Source organism: Sceloporus undulatus, chromosome 3, assembly GCF_019175285.1.
Source record: "Sceloporus undulatus isolate JIND9_A2432 ecotype Alabama chromosome 3, SceUnd_v1.1, whole genome shotgun sequence".
Lineage (NCBI taxonomy): Eukaryota > Metazoa > Chordata > Lepidosauria > Squamata > Phrynosomatidae > Sceloporus > Sceloporus undulatus.
The window spans coordinates 181,257,185-181,281,573 of record NC_056524.1 but is presented as its reverse complement, the minus strand read 5'-3'; the positions used below and the strand labels follow the sequence as shown (position 1 = coordinate 181,281,573).

Sequence of the window (24,389 nt, the reverse complement as noted above, 5' to 3'; positions counted from 1 at the left end):
TAAATCATAGTACATACTTTGAAGGGCATTCTAAGTTTACAATTCATGGGGATTTTTCAATGTAGTTTAGCCCACTATCAAGGGAAAACAATATTTCAGATTAGAAATACTCATTTGAAGGAAGTTGAAAGTTTGAATGACATAAAATTTTATTCCCTATAAGCTTGATTTGACTAAGCCAATAATACATCTTAAACTTCTTTTGAGCTCAAGTTTCTTTAATGAAGGTGTTAATTACTAAGGGATTAACGCGGCTTCCAAGTGATAATGGATGTAGTCCATCAATAGAGGGTTAGGATAATATGGTGTTAAGGAACACAAGGATTTAAAGAAGGATGACTTGCCAGGAATTGTTGTTTAAGTAAATGTGGGTTATAAAGTGTGCATGTGTTCCTTCCACAAGTCACAGCGTGCTTGAATTACTATGTTCTCACTTCCATAAGAGCAAAGAATTTCTATTTTTGTCACAGTGACAGCAAGGGCCATAGTAATTGATGCTAACAGTCTAAAAGCTTAAGTGCCAAGATACTGTTGTGACCTTACACATCAACCCATTTCTGAAGAATATGCCTAAAATTAAAACAAGCCGTTAACCTGTATGCATTAAATCACTATTTTAGATTTGGGGAGGGTGTAATATGCAGATGATGATAATCATTTATATCTCACATTTCTCCTAGTCTGGGACTCAAGACAATTTGCAAAAGTTTAAACAGTTTAAACAGCTACAGCTACAAAATTTACATCATACAAAAATATTAAAAATATGATTAAACTAACAAATCAATTAAAAACAGTTGAAAACAAATCACTAAAAAGAATACATGCACACACACAACACAGCACATGAAAGGTCCATCCCACTTGGCCGTCAGCCCTAAAAGACCTTTGCTGTGTTAAAACTAAGATAATAGTTATTTCTTATTTTATGTTAGAGTGGCAGAAGTCAATTAAAACTCATAGCCATTAGAATTATACACTAAATAGCTTGCAATCAGGTGATGTTCACCAGGATACATTGGTGAAAATGATTCTAGATGTGATCTTCATTTGTTCTGTTTGTCCCCAAAAATGGTGGTGGACAATTCCTGTTAATTTTTTGTTTGCTGTTCGAAAGAGATGCATCCTGTCACATCTTATACTTGAAGCATTCTGTATATTCTGTGAACAAGCAGATAGCATCTTTTTTTTGGCAGATGTGGTCCAGAAGAAAGACTACCAGGTATAATCCTGGCAAGAAGGAGGTAATAATCATGATAGGAAAATAAGAGAGAGATGGTTATTTAGGATTTACTAAATATGAGTAAAATATTAAATCCTTCCTTCTCTTTCAACTCTTGAAAGAGAAGGTGAATTCAGTCCAGCAGGATGTTTATACAAGTATATTGTCAGAATTATAAAGAATTATATTCTTTATAATTCAAGTCCCTATTATCTGGTTGTTACATAAATAACTATAATTAGCTACTGCTTGTTGCCTATTGGTTAGTGGTAGGATTGTTTTTTTTGTGTGTGTGTGTGTGTGGTTTTTTTTTTTTTATTTATTTATTTATTTTTTTTTTGTATTACTAAACTGGTAATAGACTAAATAAATGTGAATATTTTTAAAAAGGAATTTCGTTGTGTTTCTTTAAAGTCCTGAGTCCAGTTATTAGTATAAATTAGAACAGACCTTATGGAAGTTTGGTAAGTTAACAGTTTTGTAAATTATGTTAGTTCAATGAATTTACTATAGTTGGGACTGAAAACTGGATTTAGGCATAATTGTCTTACTATGGAGAGGTATGTACTTCTAGCCATATTTTTATAAGATAGATGACATTGTTATTCTTAAAACAATTTAAAAATATTAAAATAATATAGTGAAAAAAATCATGTCCCTTCTGATAGTACAATCCTGAGCACATCCACTTGGAAGTAAGTTCCAGTGAGCTATCAGTGTCTCTCATATACATATACATATACATACATATATATATCTTAGACAAGTTATCTGCAGACAATATTTGAAGAGGAAAGTTGGAAGCTTGAATTTGTAGGCATTTAAGAGTTCAGTCCTTCCTGGGGATAAGGCCCAATGTTATTACTTCTAAGCAGATGTGTAAATGATTATACTTCATGTAATAATAATAATAATAATAATAATAATAATAATAATAATAATAATAGAACCAATCTAAGCCCAATTTTGATAAATTGGACAAAACATTTTTCAGTGTAACAGCATAAATTCAATTATGTTTCTTACAAAAATTAATTCAGCGATGTGACTTAGTAAATACTTGCAGTAGTGTTTTCCTCCACCTGCCAAACAATTGTCACGTAGTATTGGAACACTTCTACTGAGCCAAGACAAAAATGTGCTTGTTCATGTGCTCTGTGAACACTGTGCCTCAAGTTTTGGAAAATAGCAAATGACCTAAAAACTGCATGATGCACTATGTCTAATCCACCGTTTACCTCTAACGTTGTTTGTCACTTTGTCTAAAAGGACTTTGTGTACAGGCTAACAGGCTACACAGGAACAACTTGGCCAGAACCCTTGCCCTTTGCAGACTGTGTGTCTGCCAGACGGTTCCCTTTCAAGCTGAAAACTCAAAAAGACAGTTCTTTCGCCACTGCTTCAGCTTATTCTTTAATGATGAAAAGAAAGGGGACACTACAATTAAACAACATTTCTTTGTGTCTGTTTTCAGGATTGCAATAGCATAAGTAGTGTCTGCCTTACTTAATCTTACCAACCCCTTTCTGTTCTAGGGGCTTTCTTCAGAAATGCAAATCCTTATTAGTTACTTCAGTAACTAAAAATTAATTGCATTTTTAATGCAGACTTAGCAAACGTCGTAACATCCAATTACTTTCTGGTTATTCTATCAGAGCACAGTTGGAGCATTCCTCTCCCCCCCCCCTTACCCCTTCTGCACACACATATTGTTGTCAATTCATTTTGAAGTCTTAAGAAATTAGCAGTATTTGGGGTTTACTCCATGAACATAACAAGACCAGACATTTCTCAGAATTTTCCTCAAGGCCCAAATTTAAAGAAAGCATTCTGCTCTTTGGGGCAATTTAGGTTGAGAAGGATTAATAAGAACCCAAATAACTTTTGACTTCTTCAGCACTAAACAATTCCCTGTGGTTCAGCTGTCATAACCCCTGAGTTTACATATTTATATACACTTACAAATGTGTGAGAGATTATATCCCCATTATAATGACAGCTAATATCTTCACTTAGTAATGTCGATTTGAAACAGATGTCGCTATCTTCGAAGAAAAATATTGGTATCGTTGAATTAGGTTCAGACTTAATGCTTGACTGCAGTATCTAAATAGCTCCCTCCCCCACTACCCAACTTTATCACAGTCTATTAACCAAGACATTCATGCTAGTATAATTGTCTTGGTCTTATATTTACAGATAAATGCCCCGTGAAGAGTTCAGTTTAAGACTTTGCTAATGAAGCTACAAGGTCTGATAAAATACTGTACATTTAGAATCATAGAATCATAGAGTTGTTATAATAAATGTCAGTTTATTCTCTTCATAGTAGTGAATAAACTTTAGGTATGTTTTGTGTTAGGTACAATTTGTCAGAATTATAAATTACCTGTAGTTGGAAAGAGACAGAGAGAGAGGGAAAGGGAAAGAGAAAGAAATAATTAGGGTAAGATTTTTGCATCTGAAAAATGGTGGAATGAAAGTACAGTCCAATGCATGACATCTGAGAAGTAAATCTCATTAGGCTGAGTGGGGCTCACGCCAAGGTAATGGGATAAGATTGCAACCTTAAATACAAGTCAGAATCTCTTTGTCTTCACCACACTCCTCTGAGCCATTGATCATTTTCTAATAATGGATAGTCAAGTTCATTTCAGACTTAGTTTTATAGTGGTCAGATATCATTCCTCAAGGTAGTATTCTTTTTTGAATTTTTTTCTTGATATTTAGATCACAGTAATATGTGCTCCACTAATTGTGAAGGGTGTAATATATCTATTTGCAGTAGTGATTTTGTGTTCTTGCACACAAATATTATGGATTGTGATGGCAAGCTTCTGTGAGATGATACAACTCTTTTACCCAGTGACTATGCCATTCTCTGGATGGCATGGAGAAGCAGTCCACAAAGTTAGGTTATTTTCCACATGCTAACGATCATTGCAGGAGTTATCAAGCCTATGAAGTAAAAACACTTTTTAAAGTATGGTTTTCTTTTGATTAATTAAAAATAAACTTTTACAATTAACCATTTCTAAATCTTCCACATAAATGTAGTTCCTTGGTGAAATATAAAGGAAATGGACAGTTGTTGTTATGTGTTCATACATTGTTTCCAATTTATGGCAATCCTAAAACAAGCCTATCATGGGTTTTTCTGGGGCTGAGAGTATGTGACTCACCTAGGGTCACCCAGTGGGTTTCCATGGCTGAGTGGGGAGTCAAGCCCTGGTCTCCAGAGTCATAGTCCAGTGTTCAAACTATTACACATACATACCTTCCCTGTGATCCTAGATTAGGAGTATAATTCTATAAATTGGTGTTTGGCCGAGGTATTTTTCTGGTTTGCTCATGTTTATTGTGAGGTATTGCCTCACCCCCCACCTCACCATATATATGCCATCATGTACAAACTTTATATGCCAGATGATATAGGCTGTATTTCAGAGGAAGGATCTGGTGAAACCACCTTTGAGTATTCTTGCCTAAGAAAACCTATGAAAACCATAGGATCAAAGGGCTGCATGACGATTGTTCTCAGGAAACAAATAAAGGTGTTTAAGCACTGTATGTGGACCAACTCACAGATTCAGTTGAAGGCAAAAGAGTGACATTCTGTGCAGAATCTGTAGCCTGAAGGGAACAGCTCCTCATTGCTACATGAGGACAGCTTTATAGAGGGTAACATGTTTTTCATTATGCAGACATAGTATTGTCCTCAGATGATAAAATCTTGAGTCAAAATGTACTGTATGTACTCTATAGGTTGACTTCATGTATAAATCAAGGGCAGATTTTGAGACCAAACTTACAGATTTTGATATAATCCATGGATATGTCGAGAATAAAACAGGAGTATCTAACAAAGGATGTAAAGGACAGAGAAAAGGAAAATGGTGCTAAAGAACTTACAAAATTCCAGTGGGCATAACTGTTGTTGCTAACAGTAAAATCTGGATGGATGAAAAGATAGAGGAGGGTCAGTGTTTCCAGAACAGATCACACTCTTGCCATTCAGCAGGGGATGGTTCCTTTTTAAATGAGTTAATGAACAGTACTTACATTGACCTATGGATAAGTCGATTTATGCTTTTTAGGTCAATTTTTGACTAAAATTTCTAGACTTATACATTACTATATACAGTATTTCGGGGGGGGGGCGGTCTTAGACGTAAGGTACAAGAGATGTTTTTGTTTTAGTTTAAATCCTGTTTGCTTGACTGGATTTGTTCTCCACATTTCCCTTTACAGCAAAATGCATCGTTATAACAGATGAATTAATCCTTATAACTAGAGTGCTGAGATTGCTCCAGAGGCAAATTTACTATCTGATGAAACAGCTGTGGTTTTGCAATGTTTCTGAATTGACTAACATAAAATGATACTGAATGACTGAAATGGCAAGGCATATTATTCATGACTATGGGCTAGAATCTGCTTCTCAGTGCAATATGTAGTGTTCATTCATTTATTAAAATATCGTAGCACTGCCTAAATTAAAATGATCTCACATAGGATGTGATAAGAGAGTAAACAATTTTAAAAATAATTTTAAATAACTCAAAATATAATCATAAGGTCCTAAATCACAATAAAATCTCACAGTCCAGTAAGTAGAACCAAGTTATGGTCACAAAGTCCCTTATATTTTGCTGAACAGCCAGATATTTGGTGCCAGGTTGAAATAATTGACTGTTATCCTCCCACTCATTCCATAACTAGGGCACCACATCCAAGAAGGCCTTCTCTTGCATAGATGATTAGATTTAGAGCAGAGACCATTTGGCCAGTTTTAATGGCTTTGGCACAGGATTCTTTCTCAGCTTCCCCTTCAATGACAACTTCTGCACCTTCCAGAGGTCAACGGACAATCCAGAACAGCAAAATTATGAAGTGGTAAAAGAAGGAAAAATCAACCACTATCAACAGATGAATATATGCAAAAATCCTTAATGCACAAACTCATTTGGTTCTCCGACTCAGAAGAGTAAAGAATGCAGAAAATAACTTTAGTTACAGTCTTAAGGTTTTTTCCTCCTTCAATTGACAAAAATTTTAGTTTTGTTTAGGTTGTGCAGTGTTTAAGATGAGAGCAAGCATGATGTTGTGGTTTTAGTATTGGACTACAACTTTGGAGACCAGAGTTTGAATCCCTGCTCAGCCATGGGAGCCCACTGGGTGGGTGGCCTTGGGCAAGTCATGCACTCTGCACCTCAGAGGAAGGCAAAAGTAAAACCCCTCTGAACAAATCTTGCCAAGGAAATCCTGTGATGGATTTGGAAACAACTTGAACACACTTGTCAACAATAGTGTTTGAGATAGAGCTAATCTTAAATTTGTTCTCTGTTGCATTCTGTCAGTAACATCCTGATTTTTTTTTTATTGGAAATAGAAATTAACTTAATCAAAACAGGGATTCTCTCCATACTTATTGTGACAAAATACTGCCTTTTACATGTAAAAGACCTGGAGTCCCATCATGAACTTAGTTCACAATGCAGTACATTTAGCAGAGGTTACTTTGGTGGGAAGAGTTGCCCAGCCTTTTTGGTTTTTTAATTAAAAAGGTCACAATCCATTATATCTGAATTTCAAAGAAATTAGCAATTAGCTGTAATCTGAAGTTCCCAGCAGGAGGCTTTCATACTATTAAAAAGAGATTGTTTCCATCTCTGATCAAAGCCAAAATAAAACTAACAAGATTATAAAATAATTTGTGTGCAGTACACAACACGCTATGCATGCTGTGTGATAGGGATTAGGCTTTTTTGTTTTTAAAGTCTCTGTTGGTTTTATTTTTATTTATAGGGCAATGTTTCCTGAGGATTTAGAACAGTAACAATTTAGCTGTTCATCAAGTCAAACCAATTTGGCTTTTGGTTTTAAAAAAGTGGAGAATTTGAATGGCTTTGAATATTTTAAAATAAATAATAAAAATGCAGTCTACGGTAACCTAAAGTTTTTGACACAAGTATTCATGTCATTGAAGTTAGAGTAAGCCGAATTGATAGGTTCTTTCAGCTATCTAGGGTATGTGCAGAGTTTGGTACTAAAAAAAGTTCTAATTTGCACTTTCCAATGAATTTAAACTTTCTAGATTTGTACCTACTTGAAAGAATGTTTGTGACCTTTTGACCCTTTTGTTATCCCTAATTCAGAAAGGCCTTTATTCTAGAAAGCTTAGGTATTAAAAAAGAAAAGAGAAAGAAAGAATGAAGAAGGAAAGGGGGGGGGGGAGTTGAAACTTTAATGGCATAACAGTCCTTTCTGATCACTCTGTGTAAGATGTTTATGCAAAATGTCAATAGAAGCAATTGGCCTAACAGTGTGACAACTTACTTTGCTTGGAAAAGGGCTAATCTTCTGTTTGGGTTATCCAGAGGTCAGGTGGGGATTTCTTTTGGCACTCCCCATAGTGCTGGGCTAAACTTTACACTCTTTGTTGGGCTGAGGCCAAAATCTTCTGAACTCTGATGAATCCCAATTACCTACTAAAGAGAGAACAACATGTTTATCTTAAAACTACTTTTGCATGTTTGCATGCCCATTTGTTTCAGTGGAACATGTTTCCAAATAAGCGTGCTTCGGACCAGTCTGTCTCCCCTCTACATGTTTCATGTTCACTTAGTTGTCCCTTAAAAGACTTTGGCCTTCAATCCTTTTCCAACCTAGCTGGGAGTATATCCTCTTAAATTTAGCGAGACTTCACTTCCAAGTACAACGTTGCAGGGTTGCATTGCTCAATGACCTAAATTATGATTATGAAAATGTGGCTAAAGTATTAAGAGGATTCATTTTCATATAATTTCAGTGCATGGTTATGGACTATTTTGACCCACCTTTTTAAAAAAATGGCTGAGATTTCCCCACCAGATAAACCAGTGGAGCCAGTGTATGTATCTTGGAGTGCTGGCCTCTTAGATTGTCTTCCACTTGACCATGTAAACACCAGCGTGCTTTCCTTCTGCAGCAGGAGTGCTAATATTATCATCCAGAGTTTGTTATGATTGTGCCCTTAGCCCCGTTCCTTTCTGAAGTTCATGTGGAAACCCACATTCAAATGTTGTCCTTCAGAGCTGGCCACCGTTGCCCTGTCACAGCAGGCTGGAACTCAATAAGTGCTCAGGCAAGCATGGCAGGCCACAGAATAGGCCTTGGCAGGTTGCATGCTGTGAACTCCTGCCTCAGTGAATCAGCTTCTGTGTGTTTTTATAACAGCCTTTCCAGCCCCCCCCCCCCATATTAATTATGCCCCGAGGCTGTGGAAAGACAGCATTTACCTGTGGAAGCAGCAAGTGTTCTGACATGTTTATCAGGCAAGTTGTATTTGACAAAAGGTAATTACACATCCAAGCAGGTCTAGAGATATCTGGGTGATTATAGGTTAATGGCAAAACTGTTTTAACATACTGTACCATCTTCAGTTTGAGGGGAACTCTGTAAATAATAATAAATATTCAACTTGGTTGGGGAAAAATAACCTCTCTTTTCTGGATGTGAGCTTTCACTCATTAAAAAAAGGAAGTAGTGCAATTCTCACTTTCAGCTTTGTAGGCTTTGTGTATGTTTCACCAATTCTAGGCACATTCAGCATTTTCTTATTCTTTTGGTTGTTTTCACATTTGATTGTTAGTAAGCCCAGTGCATGTGTTTTACTACGTGGACATTTTCCCCCCTGATGATTTGTTTTGAGGGGGCTATCTTTCTCTAGAGAACATCCATATGAGAATCCGCTTGGCTTTTCTATATTCAGGTGCTTCAATATACCTGAAAGAGCAAAGCCAATAAAACTCTATTGTATTGTAACAGTTTATACACACTGCGCTGTGCTGGTATGAAATGCACTGCAATATGTTTCTTTATACATTATAATCAGCATTCAGTACAAGATTACCTGTGTATGAGTAATAGTTAACTATGGGACCCAGTCTCTGTGAAAATAATAGCTAATAAACTGCCCAAATCAGATGTCAATCTCACAGCTTCTCTTCTCATACTGAACCTAAAAGAATCTCATGTGAGGAAGGAAAAATCCTAAGCCACAGAGGTTATTCAAAGCAAGCAACAAATGTCCTTTTCATCTGGTAGCCAAATTGCTGAGTGGTGTATTTGGAGATGTGAATTAGGTTCAGATACTGAGGCGTAACTCAGGGGTCAGCTACAGGAATTCTTCACACAAACGTCTTCCCACATATTCTTTTGTTCTTTTGACACTGCAGTAGCTGAAGGGTTCAGACTTAGCTCTTTCAGGCTTCAAATAGCAAAGAGTTAACTCATTACTGGGCAGTGATACAACAGATGGATTCCAAAGCATTCGTATGTCAGAAATGTGCAAAAGTATTTCTTTAAAAAGAAGATTATTACTGAAGATCTTTGTTTGGACCTATCCCACCATGTCTAGGCCTTGAATAGAGCTGTTTCTTAAAGTGCAGATGAAGCTTACCATATTATCTTAATGCTATCCATTTGTTGATTTATGGTACTTTTTAAAAATAGAAGCAGATAATCAAAATCTCAATCCTAAGTATGTGACAGGGAAGTCAGTACCATTTGTTTCAGCTAGTTTATGTGTAATAATAATTAACATTTTGTATTATTTATTGTGTTCATCTTTACTGACTAACTTTGATAATCAATTAAAATTTGTAAAGTGCATACAACATCAGTGAAAAAGATATCCCTATTTATGCATTCTACAGTGTATGCAACAGCATTTCTTTTGTTCCCAACTAAATAGCGTGTAGCATGTGGACCAGAATTTTATTACAAATTGTATTTAAAATTATCAACAAAAAGGGAAAATCAGATTATCAGATAGGATTATCTGTTTGAAATAAGAGATAGTAAGTTTTTTTTAATTAATGCATCCAAGAAAACATTGAGAATTTTATTTAAATGTTAAGCTTGTGTTTAAAAAGAGTAATATTTAAGTTTTAAAATGCAAAATTATACAGTTTCTTTATGTTTTATAAATGTATGCACCACCCTTTAACAGTAGTATTCATTTAGGTGTAACTAATAGTATTAAAGCTGTTGTATTAATTGTTAAAAACAATTACAAATGACACAGTTTGCACATGTACCAGATTGCACAAAAAGAGAAAAAACAGTCTACCAACTGAAAAATATAAAACTTATTCCACAGTCAGTAGGAACAATTCAGTCACATTTATGTTCTGAGTCTCCCCGCCTTTTGCTTGCGGGATATATTCAACTATCTGTGATAAAATAAATCCTCTTATTAAAACACTTAAGCCATGACCATGGGTTTTGGGGGTTTCAGGAATCTGTTATCCCAAATGCTACCTTTTCAGAGATACCTCAAGGTGTGTGAGGCAAAGGAGCTTTGACAGGTTTTGACAGAAACCACTGCTCCCACATTTAAAAAAAGGCTCCATAATGGTTCAGATATGGTGGCATTGTTGGTGAAAAGAGATGTGGGTACTACAGAAAATACTTCCAACTGTCCAGTATCCATTCTATCCAAAGTGAGGCTTCCCCAGAGCTTGTGCAACAAATTTCCCTCCTGCTAGAGTAGAAACCCCCTTCTCCTTCCCAGATAAAATCCCAGCTTGTTTAATTCAAGAACTGTCTCTGTCGGTTGCATCCACACTGCAGAAATAACCCAGTTTGATACCAGTTTAACTGCCATGGCTCAGTGGTGTGGAATTCTTGGAATCATAGTTTTGTGAGTCATTTAGCCTTCTATGTCAGAGAGCTCTCATGCCACAACAAACTACATTTCCCAGAATTCCATAGCATTGAGCCATGGCAGTTAAAGTGGTGTCACACTGGATTATTTCTGCAGTGTGGATGCAGCCTGATTTTAAAATAAAAGCAGCTGCTGCTAGGGAGGCTAGGACCAGTCATCTTAAGACAATGTCAACCCTGTGAATTTGTGCATGATAGATAGACCAAATGCCCAAATGAAAGTTGCTTAAAAATGCAGGTAATAAATTCGTTTCACAAAATTATTTGCCTCTGTATGTGCTGCTTGTGAATAATCAAGGGGCTTCTAAATTACTCTGTTCCCAGAGCATCAGAAGCACAGTCCATCTAGTTGTCTTCTGATCCAAAACCCTAAAACAAAGTTTTGGAGAGCAACGTTATCAAAGAGAAAACATTTTCCTTATTTCATTTATGAAGGCTGCAGTAACAGAAGAAAGAGAGTGATCAGGAAATGTTTATCTGTGGTACAGTGTAGTTCCAGCCCATTATTTTGCTCAGGCAGCAAGAGGAGAGACCTCTGGCCTACAGGCTAAATCTGGCCTGTGGTAGGTTTGAATCTGGCCTGGCAGAGGCTTTACATACTGGATACTGGATCAGAAATACTGGAATTGCCAGTATCTCTGATCAGAAATGACGGGGCTTGCTGCTCTCAGCTGGCACTTCCAGAATCTGTCTGAACACAGTCAGGATTTGGATAGCACCTGAAAGCATAGCTAGCATTGTTTTTCTCCCCTATCTCACCACATTTATACTCTGCAGTATGTTCTGTATCTGCCACTTTCAACATCTTACAGCAAATGGACTTTTTGGTTTCCGTTATGTGTGTATTGGATGACTTCAAGTCATTTCCGACTTATGGCGACCCTATGGCAAACCTATCATGAGGTCTTCTTGGCAAGATTTGTTCAGAGGAGGTTTGCCATTGCCTTCCTCTGAGGCTGAGCATGTTACTTGCTGACTGGGGAATCAAACACTGGTCTCCAGAGTCATTACCTTATAGAAATCTGTAGTATTCTTGAGCAAAGTGCTGTTTGATGGGAATGGATGCCCTGGAATTAGAGCTGGGACAAAGTATGCATGGTTTCAGAGGGAGGAGAGGAGAGCAAAAACATACTTCAAATTTTGCATTTTATAAGTAGATTGTACGAATTTGGGGGACAAAATTGGAGGGTCTCTCTGTTTTCTTATAGTAAAAAGAAGAGGAAAGCCCTTGCCTGCTTAAAATGTCAGCATGGCCTTCCTCAGTAACCCAGGCATGTTCTTGGGACAGAATGTTCTATGGAAATGATATTATATAATGATGTGTTGTGGTTTGTAGGAGCTTCATGTGAGTGTGTGAGAGAAGTGGGCACAGAGAGAGAAAGGGCTGCCCTGATTAGCATGTATTACTAAAAACGCCTTTTCTTTTTAGCCTCTTTTGAAGTATAAACATGGAATAGTTATATCTGTATTTTTCTGAACTGTTACTAGCTTGCCTTGAGAACTATTTTTAGTGGAAAGGTGAAATAAAACTGTAAAACATCAATAATTTATGTAAACACTATAATAATATTTAACCTCATGTTTATCTTCTCCCGTTCCACAGTTTCCCATTTTGTTAGGGTACTATATACTGTATACATCTTGTGGTTATGAGTGAGATGTATCAACATAGATCAAAATCTAATATCCATTCACAGAAAAAGAGTTAGACGTTATATTTAATTGTACATTAATTAAGAGGTGATTTAGTTCAGACCCAGTCTCAGTACAAGATGCATCTATAAACATCCCCGACACATTACTTTTTCTCTTTAAAATATTCAGCAAAAAAAAGAGTGTTGTCTTAAATTTGTTTTGCACTGCCTTGCCTGAAATATAATAGTGAATAACATGAATTTGGGAGGTAAAATATAAATGCAGCAGGCTCTATCTCATGTAAAGTTGTTAGTGCTGTTAACTAGTATTCTAGCTGTTCAGTGGGATTAAAGCATTACTGATTTTATCTCTATCCAGTTCAGCATATATGTTGCGTATGCTACCTTTAGTGTGAATTATATTTTGCTAGCAGATATTTGCTTTATTGGAAAACTAAGCGCTCTAGGTTTCCATATTAATCCTAAACTAACAATTTCCCTGCCTTGTGTGAAAAAAAGTGTCAGAACAGGAAAACAGAAGCCTAAACAATGTTCTCAGAATTTCTTTTTCTCAAAAAAGTCATCTGTCACAAAATTATTTATTATTCAGTAAGATTTAAAAAAACCCAGTACTTTTTGGTCCTTTTCACTGCATTTTAGGCAAAATCAGTATTTTCAATTTTTAAAGAAGGAAACATTTTATTTTATTAAAAATAAGCTTTTATTCAAAAACCATTGTCTTAATGTAAAAAAGAACTTCTAGTAATCTCTCACAGCGTAAAGGAAGGCTGTGAAATTTTTCACATGTGAGAACAATATAAGCAAAAGCTTGCATCCCTTCAGAGAAATTCAGCTTTGATTACTTCATGCTTTGTATTAGTGCCAGCTAGCCTTGTGTGTCCTGCACTTTGGCAAGCTATTACAGAAAAGGCATCCTTGTAAACAGTTGTAAGTTGATATATACATTTTTGGCAGACATAACTGCTTTCTGATTAGACTTGCCCACAAAGTCTTTTCTTGTTCCACCTACATATTTAATTACAGGATTTTAGCCTCCTAGGATTATGTCTCACTTCTGTTTCAGTGGCAACAAAGATGTGTACTTTGTTATTTCTGTTCAGTTATGAGTCAGAATGGTGTCTTGAGGCAAATCAGAAAAGTTTACAGCCATTACATCATGTATACCTTAGTACATGATAATATGTATATTATGAATATGTGATAATACTGTATCTTCATATAGTGCATCCATATGGCCAGTAAAAATACACGTGCATATATTATACCCGTAATATACATTAAAAACCCCTCTCACACACTTCTTTTTCATTGTTCTTGCCCACCAGTCTGAGATAGATAGATAGATAGATAGATAGATAGATAGATAGAATTAACAAGAAAGCTCTGTCATAAGCAAATCGGTATGTAAATTTCTAGTATCTCATCTAATTGAAGCTTATCTAAATAGAATATATTTCTATTACATTTTGGTGCCTTTAAAAAAAAGCAATCCTATTTTGGGATGTTTTTCTTATCTTCTAAAAGATTATCAGTTTTTACTAGCATTGGCGGAAAGAAGTCTAGAAAGTAAATACAACAGAAATTATTTGACCCCTCTTGATTTGCATATTCAAGAGCATAATTTTTTTAGATGTATTACATAGCTTCTGTATAATATTTTTATTAAATTAATCAAACAATTAATTTATTATTCCCAAGTAATTAATTATTTGAATTTAATGAATTGTGACTTGTTTTTATATACACCCCTCCAATACTTTTATTGGCATAGTCCAGGACTTTTATTAGCATCGTTTATAATTTCAGTGCAGTGAACACTTGTCTGTTGAACAATAAATTAAATGAGAAATAATTGTGTATTAAGCTTCAGCTAAGGAAAGAAATGAGTTGAATGTCTGTCAGTTCATGCTGAGCATCTATCACCATATAAATGGGCATAACAGCCTCTTATTGAAATCAGTACTGGATGGCTTTTTTTTAAAAAGGTATCTTTTCCCAACTCTCCTGACAACAAATGATAGTAATCCACTTTCATTTTCTAAACTGTGAACACATACCTTCTGATTTTAAATAATTGTAATTCTAGGTGTTTGTCCATTTCATTTCTCAGAACTACTCATTAATGACACATTTTGATATGCAGGCTTTTTAATATGCCTACTGCTGGAATATTCCTTAAACTGGAAGATATAACTGAACAGTAGGCATATTCAAGCCTATATATTAAAATAAGTCATAAATAAATATTCAGAAATCAGAACCTTTTACCAATACTGATCTGCATTTCAGGGAGTGTAAGTTAAAAAATTATATGTAAACAGTGCAAAGCAAATTATACTTTTCCCCCTGTGATATTTTTTAATGTGGCTTAACTTATTGATTTAACCAGTGGATTTAAGGTTGTGAATTAATTGTTAATGCCTGTTGATTGCCTCTTCTTCTTTTGTTTGTTGTGTGCCTTCAAATCACGTAGTCCAATATTCAAACCAGTACACCATACTGGCACTTTCTTTATTCTTCTGCACTTCAATTTATTCTGTTTTTCTTTTTGTCCCCTCTTTTGTTTTGTATTGTTCCTACCAGAGGAAATAACTGAAAGAGCCAGCTGCCTTTTAGCACAAGAAGAAGGCATGAAAATATCCATGTTAATAATGACAAACTTAATCAACTGTCTCTGTCTTTGGGAGAAGCTGCAAAGACCAATACATCCATTGCCTCTTGGAGTGTTGCAGTGTATTTGTGCAAAATGAGCTACAGTATTAGAAAAGGCTTTCATGTGTTTCCTGACTTAAGGTGCTTCTCAAAACAGCAGTCCTTCCCTCCTGCCCTGCAAATTACTTGGTGTTGACCATATCTCTGCAAAATGCCAGATCATGTGCAGGTGATATGACTGACCAAAGACTTACAAACTAGAGCGACTTCTCCCACCCACTGCATACAGTATATATGCTGTCAAAGTCCATTACACATCACAGTGTGCCAAACTCATAACTGCAGCTGTAAGTGAGACAAAGCAAAAGTCTAATGGCACAGCGCAGCAGTTGGGCTGCCCCTGCCGCTCAACAGTTCTATCTCCTCCATCTTCAGCAGAGAGCTGTCCCAACATAACCCCTGAACCTGCCCTCAGGAGGGGAGAGGGAGGTTTATAATTGGGCGGCTTATGTAATTTGCTTGTACGCGTTAGTTTCTCAGTCGCATGTAAAGCTGGCTTCTGTGGCTCTCAGCAAAAGAAACTTTCTAGACTTAATGAGACTCCTGTGTAGCCATTCAGCAGCTTGCGATGATAACACTGCCTTTTGCCTCTCCATGTGCTCTTTGCACTCCTCAGGCCGGCTGGAGCTGATCTGGCATATACCAAAAAAGTTACTTTTGGGATTATAACCCCCAGAATCCTATGCTGTCTGGTGGGATTCTTAGAATTGTAGTCTTCTTTCTATTATTATTATTATTATTATTATTATTATTATTATTATTATTATTATTATTATATTTATATCCTTTCCCCAAAACTTGGACTCAGAGCAGCTTCCTCAAGCTTGCGGTGCTGACACATGTTTTATAAAATACTTGGAACACAGTGGTACATGTATAAAAAGGAGGAAGGCAGGGGGAAAATATGGCATTACCTTTAAGACTAACCAGTGCGTGTATATCTCATCCTTAGATCTTTGTTCCTTTCTTTTTTCTCAAAGCAAATTTTTAGTTCCCTACATGCATTTTTTAAGTATGTAGGAAGCTAGCATTTCAATGGCTGGCGGGAAAACTTCAGCTCCTTGCTCTTTTCCATAACTAGGGCACACAGAATAAATTGTGCAAATAAGCAAATACAAGTTAGCCTAGTGTACACAGGTTGCTTTGTTAAACTTTGTTTCTGAGTAAATGTGCATGGGATGGTACTGTCAATCATCTTTGAATGTGAAACTAAGAGCCATTAAAAATGCCGGAACTGTCAGAAATCTGTCAAGTTATGTATGATTTTCCAGGTCATGAAAAACCTGAAGTTCAGTACTGTACTAACATAATCCTTCAAGAAACATTGACTGGGGTCAGTGTCTGTCACGGTAGAACTGTACAGAACCAGGTCATGAAACACTTTAAAGGGTGGGAGTGAGGATTGTTTGGGGTACAAGAATATTTGATCCATCTGAAGGATGGCAAAGATAGAAACCCCCCTCAAACCTGAGAGGGTTTTTTTTTCAATGATAACACTTTGTTTTGCTCTGTTCTGCTTGGATCAGGATTAGTAGTTGAAGTGTAGTCTGTAGTGCCTGAAAAAGATTACAAGAACAAAAATGTTGGTTCCACAGGAGTGGTATATAGGGAGATAAATGTTTTTAATGTAAATCATAGTGATTTTTAATGGAGCATGATTCTAATAAGTGTTGTTGGATTGCAACGCTGATGGCTATTACTCTTTAACCTCCTGTAAGGTGACACCAAGATTTATATGTTTTTATCTATGCTGGGAGCTAAACTAATTGTCTATAGGCAAAATATACATTGTTTAAGTAGCATGCCCAGTTTGAAGTTCATTGATATAATCAGAATAACTGCAAAATAGGAGGTTTGAAGTGCCCCCCCCCAAAAAAAGCTTACTTTAAATAAATGCAACTGAAATGAGACTGATTATTGTATTAGGATGCTTAGGAACTGGATGCCACAGACAGGATGTTTGTTTGAGAATTACAGTACTTGTACCTTTCCAAATTTACTTTAAATACATACTACTGAAATTGATCAGTTGAGATGCATCTGATGAAGTGGACTGGAAAGCTTATGCTAGAAATTTCTTTTCTCGGTATCTAACCAGCTGTGGGGTTCCTTTAAATCTCTTTATACTGAAATGGCATTGGTTCTTGTATTAGGAGATTTAGCAGTAGGATGCCACAGATTGCTTGAGTGAGAGCTACTTGTATCTTCCCCCACCTCCACCACCTTGAGGCAATTCCATAGTTTGAAAGCCCTCTATGAGAGGTCTCCTTGGAAAATATATTTTAAATTGACATTAAAATTTAATATCAAGAGTAAAATGCTAGTCAAGTCTGCATCACCAATTTATACAGTAGTTCTTATTGTTGAGAATTTGCAGTGGCATTTGTATAGGCTCAGTATTGGAGTGAAATAAAGAAGTTACCATTGATAGATTCTTGGGCATATTCAGAGAAACTCAACAAGATCAAGCCAGCTTTTCATTTCTTTTCCTTTTTAAAACTTTTCTTTCCCTGTTTTTGATAAAAAATAGTGGGTCAAAAAGTGCATTTTAAGCAAGATTAATTATTCCAATCTTGCTTTTCTGGTAAAAAAAAATCCCATTTCCCTTGCTGACCTGTATCAGTAGGTTTGTTGTGTTTTCTGTTTGTGTGTTTTTCTTTCCTCTTTGGCTTAAATGAGAGAATGCCTTTCCATTTTAAAAACTACCTGGAAGTTAAGCACATTATTAATCTCCAAATAAGTCACTTCCAAATTAGTATGTCATACTCTTTTCAAAACCCACAGGGCATAGAGCTGAGGAGCAGCATAGGCTGAACGAAATGCCTGCTCCCACATTATGTTTATGGGGCTATTCAATACAAACAGATCCTGCTCATATCATTACTGTTCTTTAGGTTCATATAGTAAGGTTCTAACAAAGGCAGGGACCACCTTTTCTACAACAAAGAGTACAGGATACTCTTGCCTGAAAGCAAAATCCCTGGGTACCTTACTTAAATTATGTCCCTTGAACTTTTCCTACTTCTGTTCTATATATAGTGGTGCCTCGGGTTACGAAATTAATTCGTTCCGTGGCACCGTTGTACTGAGATTGTTGTGTGCCCCATTATACACAGTGGGATAGTAAAATGGTGCCCCTTATATAAAATGACAAAATCAAGGTTTGCTTTTTGGAATTTATGTATTTCTTGACTTGAGGCAGGGTACAACATGTTAAAATACGAAACACAATTAAAAAAGAAAACACATAACAACCAAGAGTTAAAATATAATACTGTAAAACCATTAAAATACACTTGTATATAGAGTCACTCTGATGTCAGAGTACCATGCATTGGTGGCTATAGGTACAGAAACAGGACCTGAGTGTTAATCCAGGTTTATCAGCTCAGAGTAAATGTAACAAATCCAACAAAAGCGTTTGTTGGGGCGTAGAGTTTCAGAGTTTGCCAGCCATGGCTCAGGCTTTTGTCTTCAGTCATCAGTCCAACCTAGTTAAAAACTTAATGGAAGGAAGGTACTAATTAGTTGAGTTGGTTAAAATGTTTTTCTTTTCTGCCCAGACCTCCAAGGTGCTCTTCTACTTTCCTCCCCAGCAATATCTAGGAGGAATCTTCTTCCCCAAGATGCCTTTGACCATAGCCGTTTGAAACATCTTCAGTGCTAGGGACATCCTTTAATGCTGGGAAAGCATGGGCATGCCATGGGATGGGTACATTTGAATTAGCCCAGGCAGAATGTGAGAGTTGAAGGTCTTTTCTTGTGTGAAGTTGAAAGCTTTCATAGCCGGCGTCCATAGCTTTTGGTGGGTTTTTTCGGGCTATGTGGCCATGTTCTAGAAGAGTTTATTCCTGAGGTTTCACCAGCATCTGTGGCTGGCATCTTCAGAGAAGGCTGGCATGGAAAAGAGTGGGGTGTGTATGTATATATATATATTGTATTGCTCTGTTGCTGAATGGCGATACACAGATTAACATGTAAATCACTCCTCCCAATCTACAGTCACACAGTTTATACTGTATACCCCACTCTTTTCCATGCCAGCCTTCTCTGAAGATGCCAGCCACAAATGCCAGTGAAACATCAGGAATAAACTCTTCTGGAACATGGCCACATAGCCCCCAAAACCCACAAAAAGCTATGTCCTTTCTTGTCTTGAAGCCTTCCTTAAACTGGACTGTGATGCAGATTTTAAAAACTTGTTCTCCTAACAAGATTCCTGAAGAAGGTAACTAAGGGAAGAATGTAAATTGACTGTGAAAACTCAGTGAGGGCCAGTTTATATACATTTTATAATATATAAAATGCATATGGCCTTTATGGCCTCTCTGTGCCATGGCCTGCAAGAGCTCTGAGGATGATAGGCTTTGCACAAAAGCAGTAAAAAAAGATCAAGGCACAACATTTCTTTTAGAAAACCCCATCCATGAGATACAATAATGATGATGAAAAGCATAGAGCAAAGGAGACTCCTCCTCCTCATTGCTCCCCATCTTGAAAACTAAGCCTAATCTTACCTGCAGCTCAACCAGTTTTTGAGATCCTGGAGGTAAGGGCTTTGCTTAGTGTCTGGGAGGGAGGCAGTGGGGCTAAGCACTTGGACACCGCTTTAACTCTCCTGGCTCCCTGCTGTGGAATCCTGGGACTTGATACCTTGCTGTCTCTGACAGGGAAGGCTAAATATCCCACAAAACTATAATCCCCAGAAATCCATCGCACTGAATGAACCATGTGAAAGCGGTGTCTGCAGGGGGATTTGGAGCTCTGTCCGAGAGCTCTGGTGCCACAACAAACGACAATTCCCCGGAGCCTGGAGCTGGGAAGTGGTGTCAAACTGGATTATCCCTGCAATGTGGATGCATGCTAGGTGTGAGATTCCACCCCTCCCTTCTTGGCCTTTTGCCTCCATCCTTTTTTAAAAACAACTCCGGAGTGTCAGGTGAAGGCAGAGAGGAAACCGCAAATAGAGCTCCTCCGATCCTTTTCCTGGGGCTTTTGCAAGAAGGAGTCAAAACAAAACCCTTTCGGGCTCTTCTTCTTCTTGGAGGAGGAGGAGGGAATCGGATCCGCTCCTAAAGCGCTTGGGACAATGATGCGGAGGAGCAGGGATCGGAAGTCGGGTTTAAGTGGCTTAGAGGGGATTAGGGCTCCCTTCGGAGGCGATGCCCTCCCTTCTCCCTCCCAAAACTCACACCGGCTTTTAAGAGATTAAGGGCCAGGTCTCACGGCAGCAGCAGCAGCAGCAGCAATTCCAGCTCCGGAGGGAGAGGAGGAGGAGGAAGAAGAAGAAGGAGCCCCAGAAAGTGGCTCTGGCAACACCTCCAAAAGGGACCTGGGCTTTCCCACTACTCTCTTACCAGAGATGTGGATGGATAGATGGATAGATTGTAAAACAGGGGGGAAATCCCATCGTCTCTTTCTCTACATACACACATATTGGAAGACACACACACAGGCACACACACACACATATATTGTAAGATAGTGAGGAAATTCTCTCTCCCTATACATACACACACACACACACACACACTAATACGTATACATATAAGTATTGTAAGACAGTGGGGAAATCCCTGTCTCTCTGTATACACACACATTGTAAGACACGTACACACACGCATATAAATGCATACAGTGGAATACAAACAGACGTTTCCAGCAGAAAGATAGGGAAGGGTCTGGAAGAAGTCTTACAATATACTCTTCCCTATCTTTCTACTGGAAACGTCTGTTTGTATTCCTCTCTCTCTCTCTCTCTCTCTCTCTGTGTGTGTGTGTGTGTGTGTGTATATATGAGAAGACAGATATATATTGGAAGACATCTTCCCGATATATATATATATATATATATACACTGTTATGATTTCTTTCTGACCCTTCCCTGTCTTTCTGCTGATATGTATGTATGTATTTGTGTGTGTGTGTATCTATCTATCTATCTATCTATCTATCTATCTATCTATCTATCTATCTATCTATCTATCATCTATTGTAAGACAGATATATACTGGAAGACTTCTTCCCGATATATATTTTAAGACTTCGTCTAGCGCTCTCGCTCTCTGACTCTCTTTCTTTTTCAACGCGATCCAGCCTTTCTTTCATCTTCCCTCCAAGTAATTCAGAATACACTTAACATTTTTCTCTTGCAAACATCTGTTTGTATTCCTCTGTCCTCCTGGGCAGAAGGTTGAAATGTAGGACATGTCCTGGAAAAGGAGGTCCTCTGGTCACCCTTTCCTTGTTTCCTTTTCTTTTTCAAATGACATCCAGTCTTCCTTCTTCCGACCCAGACACCGAAAACGTGTCCCAAAGGAATTGGGAAGAGGCTTTAATTTCATTTTGTTCTCTGCAGTCATTAAGGTCTGTTTGTGTTGCCCTGCCCTAGCCCTCTCTTTCTTCCAAATGGCACTGGATCCTTTTTCTGGGCTTGGGAAGAGGAAGGATGGGGAAGGAGCGCAAAGGGTTTCTTTTTCATGTTCTTTTGGGGGCTGGGAGGGGCTGAGACCCCTAAATCTCCCCCTTGACTCACTTTCTCACCATCATCTCCCCCCTCTTTCTTTCTTTCTTTCTTTCCCCCAGCTCCTGGACCTCTTCATGGTGTGGGACTGGTCGACTTACCTGGCCGACTACGGGCAGCCTGGCTCCAAGTACCTGCGGGTCAACCCCAGCACCGCCCTGGCCCTTCTGGAGAAGTGAGTCCCCTACACACACACACACACACACACACACACACACACACACACACACACACACACACACACACACACACACACACACACACACACACACACACACACACACACACACACAGAGTCACAGGGAAATTAAATCCATGCTTATAAGAAAAATTAAATCCATGCTTCTCCGTCCTGCTCAAAACGGGGGAAATGGTCATCCAAGGAAAGCTACTACAGGCGCTCATAGAAATATTAAATCCGTCCTGCTCAGGAATGGAGGACATTTGCGAATTCACAAAACGATTTGCACCAAGCATTGTATTGCGTCGGTTTTTAAAATTTAATGCTGAGAGTAACCAATCCTACTTCCGTCAAACAAGAACAACAAAAATGACACTTGCGGTGTAACTAAAGTGCACTTTCATAATTTCCCAATATTGCTTTTCTGCTTATAACTCTAGAACGGACGTAAGTGCCTTGAGTTAGTCCTGCTCCTAAAAGGAGATTGACGTTAGAGCTTCTTTAGGAAGAGATGCCTCTGAAGCCGGACTCTTATCCTCAAAGGCGACTCTGGGAGCATAAGCCTTTAAAAAGGGAGGAAGACAGAGGAGTCAGTCCTTATAGAATCCCATATGTTATTATTTTAGGCTATAATCCCCGAAATCGGTGGAATTTAAATATTAAATTTAGAATCAACTGGCTAGAGACAGAATAAAATGACATAAAATACACAAAAGTTAAACCAGGGAGATAACTCGATGGGAAATTTTATTTATTTATTTGTTTATTTGTTTGTTTGTTTGTTTTATTGACTGTCTTTTTCTCCCAGAAAGGGATGCCAAGGCGCCTCACAGATAAAAAAAAAATCGGTGAAAAGGATTTTTACAATAATTTAAAAAAATTAAAATTATTCGCTAAAAAAGTATAAAACAACAGAAGAGAATACAAAAGTTTAAAAACATGTCTAGAACAGATACAAAGACCCTATATAAAAACCACCTTAACACAAATAGATATAGATATAGATATAGATATAGATATAGATATAGATATAGATATATCCAGTTTGAATAGCTCCAATATCCTAAAGGCACTAGATTACCTGTGATCTTGGGTGCTAAGCATGCTCAGGACCAGGTTAGTCTTTAGATGGGAGACCTCCAACAAATACCAAAAAGGAGTCACACTCCAGAGTCGCATTAAGATGTGGAGAGATCGAAATGCAAGCAGACGCCCCCCCCCGCAAGAATTATAAATATTTGTACTGTATATAATGTATAATCTAACTATTTGACATGTCTAGCTTCTAACTTTCGCTCCTTTTTTGTTTTGTTTTGTTTTCTCCCCCCAAAATGGACCTGTGACTTCTCCAGAGTCCACCGAGGGTATGTATGTCTCTATGGCTTTTGGGGGCTTTTCCTTTACATTCTGAATTTTGATCCATTTGGGGGTCTGGCTCTGGCATCTCCTGCAAAAGGACTGAAAAAGGGCTTTGGGTGGCTGCATAAAATTAGAACGTTTTCTTATATTTGGACCGCAATTAGATCCAAATGGTTCCCCCCCTCCGCCAACAATTTACAGAAATCCAGACAGAGAAAGAAATTCCGATTTCCTTGGATGTGGGTCCCCAATTTATGGCATTTCTCTCTTGGGATGGAAGATGCCTTTGTTTCTGGTGGCAGCCTGGGATTCCCCCTCATTTCCAGGCAAAGCTTTTGGAGCAAGGGATTTCTAAGCCCTTCATCTCTCTGGGCTGTTTTGCCTCCGAGATCATCATCGCAGGGTTTTCCTCCAGAAATGAGGAATGGGTCGGGATGCCTTGGGAGGAAAGCAGGCTCAAAACTCAAACCGAAAGTAGAGACCTGGGCTCCTTTTCAAAATGGTAAATAGTGGGGCTTGATATCCGCTGGGGGTTTGGGGCCTAGGATGCCCAAATCTGTGGAGTCTCCAGTCCCATGAAAGGCAGGGGCATGGTCAAATAGTCTCCCTTGTATAAAACGACAAGATCAAGGTTTGCCTTTTGGAATTTATATGTTATATATATGTGTGTGTGTGTGTGTTATATAATACATACATACATGCATACATATATATATAGAGAGAGGCAGATAGATTGATAGATAGATAGATCCATCCAGGTCTGTAAGTAGTTCACTCGGCCCTTCCTAATCATAGATAGATAGATAGATCCTGGTCTGTAACTCGTTCACTCAGCCCTGGGCTCCTTTTATTATATATATACATTTATATATTTATTTATCCTACATATATATTATAGGTCCTTCCTATCCATAGATAGATAGATCCATTCTGGTCTATAACTATTTCACTCGACCCTGGGCTCCTTTTATTCTATATATATTATATTTATATATTTATTTATCCTATTTATATTGTAGGCCCTTC

General features: G+C 37.7%; 1 protein-coding gene across 4 annotated transcripts in view; it reads left to right on the top strand.

Moving 5' to 3' along the window:
* The window catches only part of EXOC6 (exocyst complex component 6), a 163,467-nt gene that overhangs the window by 136,808 nt on the left and 2,270 nt on the right, over window positions 1-24,389 (top strand). For 3 of the 4 annotated variants that reach the window (XM_042459267.1, XM_042459268.1, XM_042459269.1), the window contains 2 exons: window positions 21,886-21,998; window positions 23,357-23,368. In XM_042459267.1, coding sequence (XP_042315201.1) covers window positions 21,886-21,998; window positions 23,357-23,368 — 125 coding nt within the window. The remainder of the gene's footprint in view (window positions 1-21,885; window positions 21,999-23,356; window positions 23,369-24,389) is intronic. The other variant, XM_042459266.1, reaches the window with a different exon arrangement.